The sequence below is a fragment of the Cebus imitator genome, unplaced genomic scaffold (genome assembly GCF_001604975.1).
Source record: "Cebus imitator isolate Cc_AM_T3 unplaced genomic scaffold, Cebus_imitator-1.0 Scaffold315, whole genome shotgun sequence".
Lineage (NCBI taxonomy): Eukaryota > Metazoa > Chordata > Mammalia > Primates > Cebidae > Cebus > Cebus imitator.
Genome location: NW_016107630.1, coordinates 495,187 through 515,200, shown reverse-complemented (window position 1 = coordinate 515,200; position 20,014 = coordinate 495,187). Strand labels below are relative to the sequence as shown.

Genomic DNA, 20,014 nt, shown 5'->3' with positions numbered 1-20,014 from the left:
ATAAAAACTCAAGCGGCTTCAGAGGGTTGTTGGGAGGGAAAGGAAGAGCTGTATTTTATTTTTCATGCCATAATACAACTTCGACTCTTTGGAATGAGCACAACAAAAACTGAATGACATTTTCACGTTTTCTTGAGCATCAGGCTTAATTTGACACCATTAACTAAAATGGAAGTGCAGGCTCTAGTATAAAAGACCAAGGGTTCTATGTTAGCCACTTTAAGTACAAGATGCCTACTTAACCAATCATAACTTTTTTGAACAACTACTGCTTAGATTCTCATTTGTCAAAGTAAAATACACCAAAAAGTGAGCAACATTAGTAAAAACAAGAATCACACTGCCTTAATGCAGGCTAAGGAAATGTTAAAGTGTTTTTAAAAAGAGCAACATGTTTTCTTTAACCAGTCTATCATTGATGGGCATGTGGGTTGATTCCAAGTCTTTGCTATTGTAAATAGTGCTGCAATAAACATATGTGTGCAAGTGTCTTTATAGTAAATGATTTATAATCCTTTGGGTATAAACTGGGTAATGGCATTGCTGGGTCAAATGGTATTCCTGGTTTAGATTCTTGAGGAATTGCCACACTGTCTTTCACAATATACACCATGGAATACTATGCAGCTATAAAAAGCAATGAGTTTGCAGGGACATAGAGGAAGCTGGAAGCCATTATTCTAAGCAAACTGACACAGGAAGAGAAAACCAAACACCACATGCTCTCACTCATAAGTGGGAGCTGGACAATGGACAGAGGGAGGGGAACATCACACACCGGGCCCTGTTGGGGAGTGGAGGGCAGGTGGGGTGAGAGCATTAGGACAAATGCCTAACGCATGCAGGGCTTAAAACCTAGATGACGAGTTGATAGGTGCAGGAAACCACTAGGGCACATGTATATCTATGTAACAAACCTGCATGTTCTGCACATGTATCCCAGAACTTAAAGTAAAAATTTTTTAAAAAGAGCAACATAAATATGCCTTTGTTTATTTCTTCAGTTGTTTTTGTTTTAACAACGCTCTTTAAGGGCAGTTTAAAAATAACAGTAGTCTGCTATTTTTAATGTTAACATTAACAGAATATCAAAGTTGGAAGGGGATTTCGAGATCATTTAGTTCAAATTCCATATGTTAGAGACGGAAATTTATGCTTCAGGAGAATGAGTAGATTGATCAAGGTGACACAGATGGCTGATGGAAAAAATACATGAGACTACTTTTAAACACTTAGCATGCTGAAATGTCTTAAGATTTGATATGAACCTTTGTTTTGCAGGAATACACAATGCAATTTCCCAAGGTCAGCTTGAGATTCTATAAATTTCAGAAATAACTATGGAAACTATATGTTGTGCAGTACAGATTATGGCCTTCCCTCTTCATAAATTTCATGATTTTAGTCACTTATTTTGTGTGTGTGTGCATATATATATACACATACATATATATATACACACACACATATACATACATATATATTTATATACAAATATATTTACCAGTATATATATATGTGTGTGTACACATATGTATATATATATATATATACATATGTGTACACACACATATATATATACTGGTAAATATATTTATATAAATATGTATATATGTATATATACATACATAGATACATATATATGTATATATGCATATATACATATATATGCATATATATACGTATGTGTATATATACATATATACGTATGTGTATATGTGTATATATACATATATACATATAAACGTATGTGTATATGTGTATATATACATATATATACACACTTGTAAATATATTTGTATATATATCAGTGTTAGATCTATACAATGTTGATTACACACAGGCAAATTACTTAGGTACAGAGGCAGCATTTTTCACTTATGAAATATTTGGAGAAAATATTTGAGATAAAGGAGAAGAAAATCAGGTATTTAGAGAGGAACACGTACTTAACAAGAAAGTGTCTCTGACAGATAAATATTTTAGCCATGGAACCAATAACATGTCTAATTCATGAAGCACACATTAATTAGGCTCTGACCATGCATGCAACTCTGGGCTTGGCACATAGTAAGTTTTCAACAAATGAAATGCAAGATCACATAGCAATGGGGAAGGGGGATTAGAATGACTCTTCAGTCCCCCAACACTGAGTATAAATTCTCCATCACACCAGTTGGCGAATGTTCAAGACTTTGGAACTTAGGGAGGTAAACGGGGAAATAATGGGAAGAGGAGGCAGAGAAGGGGTAAAAGGAACCAGAGGAAAAGGCAAATTCGGTCCGAATGTGTTTGTGCCCACTTGAGAAAGTCAGTCACAGAAGAGCATTTTTTTAAATGCACTAATATTCTGCCTTCCCTTTATTTAAAATATGGAACATTCATGTGTCCTCAGGCAGAGTAATCATTTAAAATATGTTGGAACAAAAATGATTAAATTAGCTTTATTCTTCAATTATATAATTTACGAGAGAATATCATTCAAAAGAAAATTTCTAAACTTGGCTGACAGGAAGAATTGGTTTCAGTTTTAGAGATTATAACTAATAAGTGAAATGGAAATGTTCCTAAATTTTCTTCAGCCAAGATATCATGGTTTCTGGAACATGCATTTTCCAATAGTTTTTAGAAATCTTAATGGTCTCTCTGACTGCAAAGTTTTAGCATCTGGCATTCTCATTCAGCCAAAGGCTGTGCAAAACTTTATGTGGCTAAATAATGCTCTAGAAAGGATACACCTAAGACAACGACTTAGTAAATTCAGATGTGCTCATATAGCAAAATCCTACTCCAAAAAAATAAACTCAGGTGGGACTAGGGCAATATTTTAAAAATAACTGTCATATTTGTTGCAAGGGATAAATATTGAATTGCATTACACTCTAACAAAGCAATCAATAGATTTAAAATCTCCATAGCTGTTTTTATCTATGTAACTAAAAAATATTTTGATTCCAAGATACTGAGACTATGATATGAGTGGAAGGACAATCTTGAGATGGGAAAAGAATACTAACTCAGCTCCCATTCCAGGTTTCCTTTAAGGAATCCTTCCCCTTCTAATCACATTACTCATCTTAACATGCTATTATCTAATCCTGTGACTCATAAAAGTCATGATTTGATATCATGATATTTTGCCCGTACTGAGTAATTCTGAGTTTTGGTTCTGTTAACATATGTTACACTTACCGATCTTCTGGGCAACCTGTTGTAAGTGTAACAGAGAATATACCTGAAAAATATTTGACTAGCCCCTCCTTTCTTGCTGTTACATAAAAATGGTTTTCTCCTTAAGTCACAAATCTATTCTGCATGTTAAATATTTGCAAAGTACTTTAAAATTCTTGCTGAATGCTAAAACAAAGACAGCAGCCTATGTTCATTTGAATAACCAGAAATGTTTGCCCTCCCAAATTAAGGGCCTCTGAGTTTAATTCAAATCAATTTGATGACTGGAGAGAAAAAAAAAAAAAAAAGCTGGGCACCTACTGAGTACAAGGCCCTGTGCCCAAGGTGGAGATAAAAGTAAACTTTCCAGGACTAGACAATCTGTCAGAAATTACTACATTTCATATTATTTAATTCGCACCATTTCCTTCCGGACTTAAAAGTTAAACTGTGAGACGCAAAATACTCACCTTTTTAGCATTAAGCTTTTACAGTGCTCCTTAACATCCAACATTGTAACTAGTTACATAAAGATGTAGTGTTTTCTATATATTAACATATTATTTCATATTTTGTTCATTAGGCTTTGAAAGTATTTAGAATGAAGGTTCCATTTATTGTATCCAAAAATAAAAATAGCATCAAAGTCTTTTTGCAACTCCCCAAACACAGTTAGTGAATAATGATCATATGCTAAAAAATGTAAAATGCAATTTGTGCTGTGCCCCATTTACTACAAAATCACTACGAACAATGCATTTTGTACACTATATTGCTCCAGGGAAACTGGATCAGCATCAGGAATGAATAAAGAACACTGCATTTGAAATCAGCTAATTCTGCTTCAGCGCTTTTAAAAACTATTTGTTATGATATTACTTCCTGTCAAGCACATAATGTGATATTTTCCTCAATAAAACTAAACAGTTGCTATAATTTCAGCTTCCCTCATTTTCCACTTTTTAAGCACTAAATATTTAAACAATGCAGACCTGGAAGTCTCTAGCCAGTCATCTGATCCATGCATCTCCTTGTCTAAGGTATAGTAACTATGCATACGGGGGCCTGTTATGGCACACTGATATACTTAGTGGCAGCTGTCAAGGTCCTTACCTGCCCACAGGCCAGGCCCATTCCTCTTTCTCCCATGCCATGTGGACATGATAAATTTAACTCCAGGGCATCTGCTCCGGAATCCTTTTAATAAGAAAGGAAAATGAAAGAAAATGCAAAGCTTTATTTATATACTAATAGACTTTCACCACTGATAACAAAAATCATATTTGTCAAGTGTTAACTATTCTGTTTTCTGCATCACAGCTATCTTGTGAGGTATGTTCTAACTCTCTCAAATTAAGGTTTATATAACAACCACCACCATCACAACAATCACACCACCAATATTTACTGAGTGCTTATAAGGGGCCACTCACTGCTCTATATGCTTTATATTTGTTACCTCTAATTCTCATAATCTTTGTGTCATTATGATACCAATTTTACAGGCACATGAACTGAAGCATAGGGAGGTCAAATGACAAGCTTGGTTATTAGGTGACACAGTAGAGATTGTAACTGAGATTGGTTTGACATCACATTTATTCTTTCCTAAACAGCTTCTATTTTTTATATACACAAATCTTACTAATTATGGATAATTGATGATGGGAGTAGGCATACAAAGAAAAATGTAGTAGGCTAGCTAGAATGAACAAGCAAAATTTAAAATGTTTTTAACTGAAAACCAACATTATTATATTCAAAACAGTCCATCTAAGAAATTGGAAGTATTGATAGCTTTGTCTTAATTACTTAATAAAAATCCCTCCTATTTTAATTATTAATTCCTTCGTATACAAATGGATCTTGTCAAAATAAACAACATAATTCATTCTAAGTATTCTTAGAATACTTTGAGAATCTTAGAATTCATGAGAAGTCTTCTGTGAAGAACTTAAAGGATAAACAAAACACTTTTAAAAGTTATTATAATGGCAGGGAGCAGTGGCCCACACTTGTAATCCTAGCATTTTGGGAGGCTGAGATAGGAGGACTGCCTGAGCTCAGGAGTTCGAGACCAGCCTGGGCAACACAGTGAAACTCAATCACTATTAAAATACAAAAGATTAGCCAGGCGTGGCAGTGTATGCCTCTAATCCCAGCTACTTGGGAGGCTGAGGCAGAAGAATTGCTTGAACCTGGGAGACAAGTGGCAATGAGCTGATATCGCACCATTGTACTCCAGCCTGGTAGACAGAGGGAGACTCTGTCTCCAAAAAAAGCTAGTATAGTAATTTTAGGGATGGAGGAAAAACTGATTCAAGTTTTATATTCTTTTAATAACTTTTAAAAATAACTTCTATAATTTTTCCAGCGCCACAATTTATCTTTCAGTAAGGCCAACTAGAAGCTTGAACTGGTTACAACAGTATTTTAACAGGTTTAACACATGAAAAGGCTTAAAAAATAGTTCACTACTTTCCAAGTACATCAGACCTTTCTTTAGGCCAATAGCTGTTTCTTTTTTCTCTTTCCTTCCTAATAGTTTAAGATTTTACCCTATTTTTTTCCTTCCTTATAAAGTTTAAGCAGGACCTCAACAGACTTACAAACTCCATTTAGCTATTTCTTGGTTTCAATTTTCTTGCCTATCTTTATTCATTAGTAAGTCTGGTTTTTCTTCTGCACATTTGTTAATGTCCATTTGATCACTGAGCTTGTTTTTAAATATGGTTTCATTATAGTTTTGCTTTCCTAATCCAATTTTAAAAGGCTTGTTATTTGAGAACTGCTGAAAACCATGCTATTATTTCCTTGATGGTTTGGTAGTGAGCATGGATGAGCATGGCCTGCTGAACCCTGAGTTCTAATCCTAGCCTGTAGCTAAGGAATTCTTAGCCTGTAGCTAAGGAATTGGGAATGATTTGGACAAGTCAGTCAATCTTCTTTGTCTCCAGTTGCTCAAGTGTCAACTGTGGATAATATGACCTGTCTCAAAACTACACCATGCAATAATTACAAGCTTAATGAAAAGATTGTACAGTGCAAATATATACAATATAACATGTTTGTTATTATTTCCTGGTTAGTTCAAATATTTCCTTTAGACTTCTCTATTTAACTGAAATGCGTCAATTAATAGCAAATCAATTCAAACTCATTTTGGATTAGATAAACTTTGCATGTTAATTGTATACATATTTACATTATGTATATTTCATTTCAAACTTACACCTAGCTACCATATTAGATAATAATAGCTAACATTAATTGACCATTTACAATATGCCAGATACTTTACTATGTCCTTTGTATGTTTTATCTTAATTTATCCTCACAGAAACTCTAAGAGGTAGGATACATCATTATTCCTCCTTTACAATTGATACAACTGAGACATAAAGAGTTCAAGTGATGTATCCAACATCCCACAGCTTCTAGCTGATGGTAGCGTCTTGAACCCAAGCATTTTGAGTTCAGAGCCTGCGTTTGTACCATTACAATTTACTAAAAATCACTTATTTTATGGCTGGAGCTGTCATAGTGTGTCAGGAAAAACATAACAGCTCAGTATCTTTACAGCTTCTAGGTTTGAAGTAAAAGTTAAAATATTTTAAAATCACCTGTCCAATATAAAGTTTTTTCAATGACTAATTATTACAATTTCCCCAATATTGTATACATATACAAACACCTACTCACCAAACACACCTTGAAAAAGGCCTTTGAAATGTGCATCCAACCCTCAAAAACAGACAATGCTATTCAAGGCAACACCAAGAGAACAGAAACATTCATGTGGCCTCTGCTTGAACATTCCTGTCTCAGGATGCACACTACCTTAAAAGGCAGCTAATTCCATTTCCAAGCAACTCTAACCATTCAAAAAGCCTTAATTGCTGAATTAGCATGAAATGTTAAATTAACTGAAATTGGGCATGCATTCTGATTCTTGTTAGTCACAAGCTTTTTAGTTTAGCCACTTACCCAGAGTTTATTCTACCTCACCTAAATGGTTATAAAATGAAATATCTTAGTGATAGCAGTGACATAGGAAATACACTGTTTTTAATTTCCTACATTATCTATTTATCACCCATCTATGTGAAGTAGAGTGTGTGTGTGTATATATATATATATATATATATATATATATATATATATATATTAATGTTGTGGGCTCTGAGCCAAATCATGGGTTTGAATCCCACTTTTAATGTATCCTAGCTGTGTGCACTTGAACACATTATTTCACTACTTTTGGCCTTAGCTTCCCCACCTTGCCAAAAAACAAGAAAAATATCAAGTCAGTGACAAGTTAGAACTCCAAAAAAAAAAAAAAGGTAAAAATTAGAAGTAAAACTGTAAAAAAAAAAATGATATTAAGTCATAGAGTTGTGGTTATAAGGTATAAATAAACTTGATATTTGCACAGAAGAGTTCTAGGGAGATGTATTTTTAAATGTTTCCAAAGCTAATACAGGAAATGAGAAGTACCAAAAAAGAAAATTTATTTTTTACAGTTTTAAGTAAACTGAAAAGAAAAATAAGAGCTTTAACATATATGAAAGTTTGAAGAAAAGTGATGAAAAATAAATTTGATAAAAGTAAATGACTTCTGGAAGGTCGTAAATACTATAACAGTATATACTATCTATCTAAATACTTCACCTATCACTTATCTATCTATCCATCTAAATACTTATCTATCCATCCAACTAGACCTCTGCCTTAATATGAAAACGATTTTAGGTAACTCACCTGGTCCTACATTGTCTAAACCTCAGGAGAAAAAGGAAAAGTAAACTATCCTGAGAAATTCTTGGAATATGGCAGTTGTATACTTTTTAGAATTCTCTGAGTCACTTTATAAGAACACCCAGAGAAACTAAGGTGGCAAAACCACAAACCCTGTGCAATATATATAACAAAATCAGGTACAAAGCGTTTTTCCTTTCTCTTCCCCTTCTTTCCTTAGTTCTTCCTTTCTTTCCTTTATCTTCCTCATCAATACAGCTCTAGCCATTGGCCAGGGCAGAGCAAGGCAGGTGATCCTGAGCTTTTGAGGAGGAGCCATGAGGGCTCAGTGTGGGGTGTCACAGCCTATGCAGAGTAGAGCCAGAAGGACATCTACATGGTCGGTGGCATGGTGTGGTGTATCATGGCCCAAGGGAAGACTTCCAAGGGTGATAGGGGTTGGCAAAGGACATCAGAGCTGAAGTAGGGTGAGTACAGTGTACTGCAGCACGGCATGAAAGCCACAGTTATTGGATTCTCTCTAAATTTCTTCTGTTAAATGAATACGTGGGGTCAGATGTTGACTTTCTAAGTAGCAATGCTATTGTCTAGTCTCAAGTATCCAAAACCGGAGTTAAAGTTCTCTGGGCTCTTAAATCAAGCTGAGACAGACCTGAGACAGGCAAAACACTCTACTGACTTGGGCTCCACTGGACATAAAATCAGTTACTATCTCTCATCTCCAGCTGCATGTCTCTCTCCTGTGATTCCATTCTGTCCTGTGTACTGTCCTTGTTCAGAGACTTACATCCAAGTGGTCCTACATATTTCTGTAATGTGCCTCTGTCTGTTTTTTGTTTTTCTTTTTTTTTTTTTTTTACCTCAACCTATTTGAGACTGTTAACTCTCACAGCTATTTAGTTCAGAACATATTGCTGCCCAGATTCAGGTAAAAAAATGATAAGGACCTGGCTTGTTAGTGTTTTATTTTTGCCGTGCTAGGAACAGTATGATCACTTGGTTTTAGTGCTTGTGCCTCTCCACTGGAGCTTCCTTGTCTCTTCCTACCGAAAGTGGTCAGGACCTTGGCAATCCCTCACAGGTACCTGCTTAAAATCTTCATCACTGGATTTTAATCAATTCAAGTTCATGGGTGCCAAATAAAATACCACTCTTCCCATTTATTGTGTAACAGCTTCCTTTTTGTTTGTCACATTGCAATATTTGAACTGCACACTTCTTTTTTACTTTATTCAACAAATATCTGCTGGGAGACAAAGCCTTGTGCTTGGAATTGAGAATTAAGTGGTGAACTAGATAGGGGTCTCAACCTCCATGGAACTTGCTTTCTAACAAGCAGAACAGAGGAACTATTAGTAATGGCTAATCACACAACTGTTAATCACCACTTTATTACATACTACAGAGGAAATGCACAGACAGAGGCAGATCCAGATTTGGGGGAGTATGACGCTAAAACAATTTGGAAAACCCTCTTTAAGGAAAAAAAAAATAATTAAAAATTGTAAACACAGAGTTAGGTATAGGGACTTGGAAGTAGCCTATTCAAGTAAATGCCCTGAAGCTTAAGCTTCATTAAGTATCTGGTCAACTGGCCTCTGAAGACAGGGAGGTTTAACTTACAGAGCCAGAGGCTCAGGGTTGAGGAAGAGAGAACATTCCAGGCCAAGGGAACAGCAAATGCTCTGAGTTGGGAATGTGTTGGAGGAGGAAAAGAAGGCAGTGGGATCTGGAATGCCGAGAACAGATCCGCAGTGACACTGAGGAGAGGCAGGCAGAGGCGAGACCAAGTAGCACTTAATAGTCAAGTTAAGGATTTCGAAATCAGGAAAAACAGAAAGAATTTGGATTGGTTGAGGGCAAGAAGATTAGTGCAGCTATTGTAGATAACTTGGATTAGAATAGTAATGATGCATATTGAGCCCCAGCCAATTATAAGCTTCCTCAAATTTGATGGCCCAATTTGTCACCAAGGCTTTTGCCACTAGTTCAAAAGGGAGCCCCAGTCCCTGTTGCGATCTTCACATCTTCTATAGTAGTTGTCTGCTCTCGCACACTCCCTGAAGATCAGAGCTGGGCTGTGTTACAACCTCCACTGAGCCTGTCAAAGTGAGAGCTCCAGGAGCACCAGTGCCCAGGCCTGATCAGGAAGCTCTGGCCTTTCCCTACAATTCTGGGTTTAGATGAAGCATTACACACCATGTTATAAAATCTGGCTTCCCTAGCAGCTTCCCTGAAGGGGCAGGGCATACAACTGAAGAGTGCAGAGGCAAGTAAAACCCTATGGAGTGAAATGGGACCAGTGAGAGGAGACTGAAGAAGCCAGTCGATTCATTCCTTCCACTTCCTTTCCTAGAAAGTGATGAGAGAATGGGTGAGTCTATCGTCTTGTGGGATGATGTGCTATTCCCTTCCCATATGACTGAGCAGTTGGCTTCCTTTCCTTGTGAAGTCGTGGCCAGCTCTGGAATGCACCATATTGCATTTGTTTTCCCTTCTCCCCATCTCATTTTTCTGTTCTTCCTCAGTCTTACTTCTATGAGACTGTATACTTCCATAAAGCTTTTTCACAGTAACTTTGACTCAGGCTGTATTTTCAAGGCTAATTACAAATTAAGAAATAAATGGATTCAAGATCTACTACTGTATGAAAGATCTATGTACAAGCAAATATTGTGGACCTTCAGTAATGGCTCATATTTGATTGCTCCCTATATTCACCTTTGTTTTGTCTGGTCAGGGACTTTATACATAGTAGGTGTTTCATAAATCTTTTTTTGTATAGAATTGGAGTAGACTATTGCGGTTCCAGAAAAGCAAGAGAGCCTGTGATCAGATACCTGGACCAAGAAAACTAAGCAGATTCTAACGATGCTACTGATTTGACACTAAGCAGTAGAAACTTCTTTCTGGTGCTCAAAAAACCTGAAAAATTTAAACCAGGCTGAAGAATATACAAGACAACATGAAACACACGTGCATTCTAAAGTTCTACTGTTCTATATGTATCGTTTCTGTTTCAGATAAAGTAGAAGAAAGCTGAAAGCAGGCTTCCTCAACTCTTTACTGTGTAATTCAATAATTAATCTGCCATAAAAGGGTTTTATAAACTTAAGGTACAGTATACACCATCACATCACATTATTAGCCAAACTTAAAGCCGTTGGCATGCAGAAGTGCTGGTGTGGTGTCTCTGATTTCTTACATCTGTATATCACCACCCACAAAAGAAACGTACATGTTAGGTGGAATAGTAACTTTGACTTGAATATGTTTTTGTTTGTTTGTTTTAATGTGGGTTTTTCCATTGTAAGAAAATCATGCTATTTTTAAGCATGTGTTCCAAAATCAAAACCAAATACTGATTCTACAAAACGTTATTGGGTGCGTACATATGAACTGTGATGACATCATGCTGCTTAATGCTACCCTCCTAGAAGCTGTGAAGGCCTCGGGGATACTTCCTTCATGTGATATCTCCTGGGCTAGTCCAGATCTAAGATTATGGTGAATATTTTTATTTTTTAATTGACATTATCAAACCTTCTTGTTATGTAGACTGCTCTCCTATGGAGAGATTCTGCAGATTGTTTTGATTAAATAAAAGGCATGCCTTTTCCTCCCTTCTTTCTTTTTTCCATTCTTTTTATTTATGTTTTGCTATAGAATAATTAGAAGGTGTTATTAAATCAAACTAAAATTAAATAAAAATATGAGATGTGAAAAAAATCTTTAGATTAGCTAGTCTGTTTATACTTAAAGGGTTTCGACTTATAAAAAGTAATCTTGTCTATTTAAAAATTCTCATCTAATATTGAAAAATTAATTTTGAAAAGTATTTTGTTCTTACAGAAAGGCAGAGAAGCAAGCGGCATGATAAAGCCATTCATCATAGTCAGCTTAAAATTGGCAAAGCTCATGCCAAGCATGGGCTCTGTGGAAGATTTCATGGTCAATTAGGTAAATACATGTATCAAATGAACCCAGCACAGAAGATCACAAGGCCAATTACTGATCATGTTTAATTTCACCCCTCTAAGTCCCAGAAGTAATTTTTCCTCTCCCAGTTTTAAAATATCCAAATAAAATGTATAATCAACATTTTTGAACACTATAGACAGCTGTACAATATTTTATAATGTAGTGTCAATTAGTTAATCAATATTGTTAGTTTTAGTCTTCTGTATTACTGAGAGGTTTTCAAGAAACCCCAGACAAGACTCTATAGGCTATTTTCCATGACAGCATGAGGGACATAAGTGTATAATTTTAAGTATGTATTTTTTTATTTGAAATACAAATTTAAGGCACATGGTTACTTGTTTGCATTTGTGCAGAATTCAATTTATATTATGGAAAACCTGCTGACTAGTGTTCCATTCAGGAACATTCTGTCCTACTATTTTATGCATGTCTGTATTCAAACTAGAATAGTATTAAACGAACCTTTTATACTTTAAATATTCAAGATTTTATATTCAAAATTTCTTCTCTTACTGTCAAACTAGTTTGCCTAAAGGCAAGGTAAGATCAAGTTAGACTCTCAAAGGTAGAATTAAATTTTATCATGGCATCCATCATAATATACAGTTTGCTTAACATGCAAATAAAGAGTGTATGGATTCAGAGAATAAAGGATTTTTAGGTAGTGTGTGAAATCCAAGGGACCACTTTTATAGAATAAATTCCTTTTAAATTTAAATTTCCATCATTTTAATGAAAACACAGGGTAAACAAATTATAATAGAAATGTTTTAAGTTACATTTTCAATTCAATTTTACTTCTACTGTATTATTTTTCATGGCAGCTCTTTATTTAAAAACTAATAAAAATAGGAGAGAAGAAATAAAATAAATATATACTAAAGTAATCATTACCTCAGACATTTTGGAAAGTTCCATCCAGTCGTTTTTATTGTAACTGCACATGATGCTAGCAATCACAATCTTTAAAAAGAAAAAGAAAAGAATATAAGTTTAAGTAGTTATGGTGTTGTATGCAAAGATATATTAATATTTAATAAATGCATAATGGTAAATTGTATTATAAAATTGTCAAACTATCAAAAAATAAATCATTAGAAAACAGCAGGATACGATAGTAAAACACTGGATGACATTTGGGGCTTTGGACTTACATTAGGAGACTTTCTCATTTACCATCTGTGAACATTTGGGCAAGTTACTTAACTTTTCTGATCCTCAGTATTCTCTTTTAAAAATGGTGATGGTAAAACTGACTTTGCCAACCTCTGAAAGTAGCAGTGTAAATACATGCATGTATGTGAAGGGATTGTCTAAATTATACAATGCCATTAAAATGTTGTTTATAATTACTGGTATAGTGAAAGGTTTTAAGGGATGGAAAAGAAAAATAATAAATTAGTGTCTCTTTTAAACATAACTCATCATAGTATACATAATAATACCTTAAATATTCATAGTGCATTATAGTTTTAAATTTTATTATATATTGATTATTTAACTATAGTATTACAGAAATCCTATAATAGAGACTGTATAGACTAGTAATTACTAATGTCTGCTCTGAAATTAGGATGTCCAGGTTAGAACCCCGACTGTGTCACTTACATGTGGCCCTGAGCAAGGTATTTAGTTTCATGATTGGTAAAATTTGAATAATAGTGCCACTTACTTAGAAAAGTAATAAAAGAAATTGCTAAGACTTATATAGCTCTCACAGTGTGATTGGCACTGTTTCAAGGATTTTTACTTTATTAAGTTATTCAATCATTCCCAATATTATTCTCCCCACTTTGCAGATGAAGACGTTGAGGCAATGAGATCTGACAGTCACATAGCTGATGAGGAACAGAGCCAGAACCCAGAGCCAGGCAGTGTGACTCACTGAGAGTCTGTGCTTTTAACCAGTAGGTTTTGCTAGCCCAAAGCAAATACTGGATACATGTCAGTAATTATTTCCTATCATTACCATTTAAAGACTATGAGATTGAGGCTGGGTGCAGTGGCTCACACCTGTAATCCCAGCACTTTGGGAGGCCGAAGCAGGAAGACTGCTTGAGCCCACGAATTCATGACCAACCTGAGACATATAACAAGACCTTGTCGCTACGAATAAAGCTGCTTGCATTAGAACTAAATCATTTTCTGCTACGAAAAAAAAAAAAAAAAGAAAGAAAAATCAGCTGGGTGTGGTGGCCCACGCCTGTAGTCTCGGCCTCTCAGGAAGCTGAGATGGGAGGATCACTTGAGTCCAGGTGCTCAAGGTTACCGGGAGCTATGATCATGTTATTGCTCTTCAGCCTGGGCAACAGAGAGAGATTCTATCTCTAAAAAAATAAAGACTAAGAGATTGAGACACAAAGAGTTTGTGCCAAGATTAAAGTTGCAGAGACTAGTGGTAAGAGTCCTCTAAAAGCCATTGCGCTCTCACCACATAGAGCTTTTTTAATGTTGAGAAAAAAACCAAAAATATGCTGTAAAAGTCAGATAAATGTTTTCATCAAGAGGATAGAAAGTTGCCACCATATTGGAGAGAGTTCTAAAAAGCGGGGAGAGAAGCCTGTCTTTAAAGTTGTTTTTTTTTTTTTCTTTCCAGATAGACTATAAAAACCATGAAAGCTGGGGCTAATGTGCATTACTCATCATTTATCCACAGTAACTAGCATGATATTTGGCACATATCAAAGACTGAAAGAATAAGTGAATGAGGTCACCAGGGGTTTAGGAGCAAGGGGTTGCATTATCAGCTTACCCTTTTAAGAAGATTAAGTAGAAATGAAAATCATAAGCTAGAGAAGGGAAAAATAAACAATTGAAAACTGCTGGCGAATTATTATATGAGTAAGAGTGAAGAGTGAATAGGACTGATGAAGGTATCTGTCTTGGTGATGAAAAAATAATCAGATATAAAAATACATAGGACTAATCAACTAGAGAAGCAATTAAAAAGAAGGAAGCAAAAGATCTGAGAGTCTGAATTGAAGCCACTGAGAAATTTGCAGAACATTAGTCACATAAGGGTTGAACAACATTCAGAAATATGGAAGCCGGGAGAAACAGGAATTTTGAATGGACTCCTTAGAGAGAGGAACAAAGAGAAGAAAGTAAAAGCAGATGATAGAGGAGGAAAATTAAGCATGCCAAATTATTGTTCATTCAGTTTAGGACTCAACTTTTTTTTACTAGTGAAACTACAGCTTTTCAAAATTGGGAAGAAAAATGTACGACTGTTTGTTCCATGGCCTTTTCTCTAGGTACTAAAAGAAGTGCAAACTCATACTCCAAGCTTCATTTGCAAATAGAAAAGGGTCATCATGTAATTATGTAGCTTCAGTTAGAGATGCTTTCTGCCTTTTCCAAGTGATGTAAGAGCTCAGGAATGCTATTCCCCATTCTCCAGTTAGAAAAAAGATCAGGGAGAAATATCAAAGGGGACACTAGATCTTCTGGGACTAGACCTCTTGGTGTAGGCATCCCCTGCATTAAAAAAAAAAAAAAAAAAAAAAAAAAGATATTAAGGACCTTATTTGAAAGGAAAAATCAACTGAAGGAAAAATCAACTGGGATGATGCCTGGGGACAGGTGAAAGCATTCTATTGTCTTCAGTGGCCTCAAGGCAGAGGTCAGGTAAAAAACAAACAAACAGTCTGTTAATCTAAGGGTTTAGGGAATGGGCAGAGCCCCTAGGCTTGTTGTTAGAACTTCAAGGGGAGAGACAGATACAAAGACACAGGCTGAAGAAAAAAAAGAAAAAGATTTTAGCCATTAGATACTAGTTACCCTGTGGTGAAACTGATAAGCAACAGGCATAGGTTTTTAGAAAATTTTATATGTTAAAACAAAACAGTAACAACAACAACCACAAAAAACCCCACCTCCCAGCATGACAAAACAATCCCCCAATCCACATTTCCGTGCAAATATGCAGTGGCTGCTCAGTCTGCACAGTCACAGCAGCGTGTACATCCTCTCTCCAACTCCCCTCTCAGGTTTCCACGGAGGACAAGAAAGACCTTTCTGGTGGGCTGGATTGAGCCAGGCAGATGGGTTGACCAAATAAATCCACACCAGGGAAGCAAGGTTTACCAGCCTTGACAGCAGGATATGATATATGTTCTCAACTAGGGACTAATGATGTTTCTCTCTTCTACATGGCACTTTTAATTTTAACAGAGCTATTTTTGCTTGAAATTTATATTGACTGTGCCAGGGTTAGTTAAAATAATTGTTCGCGCTGTAGGTTGCTGAGAATCATGAGGCACACTATGATTGGGCTTGATGAAGAGAAATAAATATCATCCAGAGAATTGCTCAGGACATTGAGAGAATCATGCCATCAAATGCTGGTGGAGCAGCCTCTGACTGGGGAGGGCTGACCACAGATAGAGGAGATATATTATGGTAAGCAGAGGTAGGTTTTCGTTTTTTTCTCTGAGCAGCCAAACACTATCCTCTTCTCCTTTCCCTATCCACTGACAGCAGACTCTACCTTCTTGCCCCAAAAGATGAGAAAGCATCCCCACCGACACTCATCACAGGAAATGGGTACTCTACTCCTAACAAAATCCTTCACTGGAACTGGGAAAGTAAAAGCTCTTTTTTTTTCTTGCTGGTTGCTAAACTGGAATGAAGTGTGTTCAGAGCTGCTGGTGATCACTGACTCCGCACTTTCCTACCCAAAGCTTACTACACTGGGAAAAAACAAAGCAGAGACAGAGGAAAGTAGACAAACACATGAGATGGAGAAAGACCTATTTTACAGCCACTTTTAAGGCTGGGTGTCTCACTAGCATATCTGCACATCTAAACTAATAAATACCACACTTTGGCCTAAGGAAATTCTATTTACATTCTGGTTTTATGATTTAAGAGTCTTGACAATTACCACATGCAAAACTAAAACTGTCATTTTTGAAGAAACTTTTCAAGCAAATTTTTAAATCAAGTCAATTTCAGGAAAATAACAAACTTTATACATTATTTTAAAAATGTTAAATTGTCTTAGCATTCTAAATATCCTTATCTAAAACCAGAGAATTGCTTGTGAAAATATGTGGTGGCATTCTACTTCTGAGGAATAAAGACGACAAAAAAATAATTTTACTTTTTATCAAAAGAGATAGCAATTTTTCAAAGAGTCAGGCTAAAAGACATTAACACTAAAAGAATACTGGACATAATTTAATCTTTATTCAATGATTAGAAAGCCCTTTAGTGTTTTGCTGTACTCTGTTTTTAATCAAGCAGGAGGGAGATTTTTTTTTTCTTATAAAAAAAAAAAACAATGATGGATATTTTATATTGTGAAACATCATGCAATGTTATTAGAAATAAATACCCAATGAAATATATTTTTAAATGAAAGCAACCTTTTTCTATATCAATATTTCACTTAATTTATGCCACTTCTAATTCTCATTTTTATGGTTCATATTTTAAAACATTATTGAATGATGAGCTATGTGAAACCCAAATGCTACATAGTATTTCAAGTTTGTCTTCCTCCATCCTACATTTTATGTTACATAGTCTAGTGGGAGATTCAATGTAACTTAATTGATTAATAAGCAAAACGAGCATTTACTATAAGAGGAATTAAATGACACACAAAAAGCAGCTTGAGACATTGACTTAGAGTCTTCGTGCATTCAAACTCTAACCATTATTTCTTGAGCACCCACTTTATGCCAATAGCTGTTCTAACTCAGAAGTGATGAAAAAGACAGAAAAAGTCCCTGCCCTCTTGAAGCTTACATTTTAGGGAAGAAAATGTCATAACAAGTAAAAAAAAAAATACATTAATTGGACTATTTCCAGTTCCAATTGTTAGACCTATTTATAAGATTATTGTTAGGAAGGCAGTAACAGAGGAGGAGAGCATGACAGAGAATCACCAGAATACCTAAATGCATTTCAGATAAATGATCAGTAAAAAGTTCTCTGAGTTGAAAATTGAGAGATGAGATGGCATCTCACATTAAATACAATGGGGAAGGGAATAAAAGCAGCCAGGTATGTGGAAGTAACTACAGGTGCAAAGACTGAGGTGGGAATGAGCATGATATGTTCAAGGGGAAAAAAAGTAGGCTTTTGTGGGTTGGAGATTCATGACAGGACAGGAATAGTATGAAAGAAAATGAGAAGCAGACAATAGCCAGATCTCTGGGAGCTCTGAACCCTGTGGGAGATTGGGTTTTATTGTGGGTGTAATGGGAGGCCACAGAAAGCTTTAAAGGAAGGTGATAAAATAATCTGATGTACATTTTCAAAAGATGCTTCTGACTATAGGGAATGGGATAAGGGGGTTAAGGACGAAAGCAAGAAGTCTGATTATGTTGAAATAATGTGGCTTTCATAATATCCATGGAGATACAGAGACGTGGATAGCTCTGAGGTTCTAGTTGGTGAATGCTTAGATTCAGAGAGACGTAGAGAAAAGTAGAAATTAAGAATGATCCCAGATTATTGGCTTAAACTACTGAACTGTAGAATGTAGACAATTTACTGAGATAGAATAAAGCCTAATGAAGAAAGTAGTAGGGGAATATTGAAGAGGCCCCATTTTAATATTTTACATTTTATACGTCTGGTAAGCATAGCATTAGTGAAGACATCAATTGTGCCACTGGATACATGAGTCGAGAATTCATTAAAGAGGTCAAGGATAAAGGTGCAAATTTTAGAGACTTCAAAATATAATGGTGTTTAAAGTCACCAGGCCAGATGACTTCACAAAAGGAAGGAAATAACATAGAGAAAAAGAAAGGCCCTAGGACTGACCTAGAGGTACAAGAGAGTGTGATGTCATTCCAAGAGAAGGAAGTGTTCCAAAAAGTAAGGAACAATCAACAGTGATGAATGCTTCTGAAAGTCTGTGTTAAAGAACAGAGAAGCATCCACTGGATTTGAAGACAGAAAAACCACTGGTAACCTTTATAAGAGGGGTTTCAGGAAAGTGACAGGGACAAAAGTCAGGCTGGAATGAGTTGAGTGAATAGAATATATGACGTAGAAGCAATACACGAATCTCTCTAAAGGTTTTGCTGGGCTAGGCAAAAGACAGATGAGGGCAGCCTGTACAAACTCATGGGAGGACTGAGTTTTTCTTAATGGACTATATTTGAGTATGTTTTTATGCTGGTGAAAATGATTTGGGAATGAGAAAGAAGCTCTTGAGAAGGGAAGAGGGGATGATAAATCAAGAATACAAGTAAAGAAAGTGGCCTTTAAGAGAGGCAGAGGCATTGCTTCTATTCAACAGAAGACAAGAGTAGAGAGAGAAAAAAATAAGTATGGCTACAGTTAGGTTTCTAAATTCAATGCGGAAAAAGTAAAATCATTCTTCTTGGTGTCTACATTTTCTTTATGAACTAGGATGTGAGGACTCCTGCTGAGAGTGAAGAGAACTAGTGACAGGTTTGTGATTATGAGGAAGAGATGAAAGTGTGAAATAGTCTCTAAAAATGGGTCAGACATGGTGGCTCATATGCTTGTAATCCCAGCTATTCAGGAGGCCGAGGCAGAAGGATGGCCTGAGCCCAAGAGTTTGAGGCTGCACTGAGCTATAATTATATCTCTGTACTACAGCCTGAGTAATAGAGTGAGATTTTGTCTTTGAAAAAAAAAAAAAAGGAAGAAGGAAAGAAAGGAAAGGAAAAGCAAATTTACTAGAAATATGGTATAATTACTAGGTCAAAAAGGTAGATGTATTTAATGAGTTGATAATATTTATGAAAAATATGATTAATTATTAAAAATGAAAGGACAAGATGATTTACAAAATTAGAACACATATTATGGTCCCCTTTATAATATTAACATCATAAAATTGGGTTTTATAGATTGTCTTAGAGTTGAGACCCATCTTACTAAGATGGTTTTTAGTGCTTCAGTCATGAAAATTTGATGTGCTCTTGAAAGGTCATTTTTTTGGAGAATTCTGCTTTGTAAAAATACTTTTAAATTGGAGTATTTAACAGTTTTGACTTTCATTTTTACTAATGAATACAACTTAAGAAAATGAAGAAAATGTATACACTTTTTGTAAACATCTGAATTCTATGAGACATTAACATTTTGAAGCATATAAAATGCAAAGTAT

At 35.5% G+C, this 20,014-nt stretch overlaps 1 protein-coding gene across 2 annotated transcripts in view; it reads right to left on the bottom strand.

Annotated features, from left to right (window-relative positions):
* The window catches only part of DPYD (dihydropyrimidine dehydrogenase), a 758,429-nt gene that overhangs the window by 271,778 nt on the left and 466,637 nt on the right, over window positions 1-20,014 (bottom strand). For both annotated transcript variants that reach the window (XM_017503801.2, XM_017503800.2), the window contains exons 13-14: window positions 12,808-12,876; window positions 4,285-4,368 (exon numbers count right to left, since the gene is read on the bottom strand). In XM_017503801.2, coding sequence (XP_017359290.1) covers window positions 4,285-4,368; window positions 12,808-12,876 — 153 coding nt within the window. The remainder of the gene's footprint in view (window positions 1-4,284; window positions 4,369-12,807; window positions 12,877-20,014) is intronic.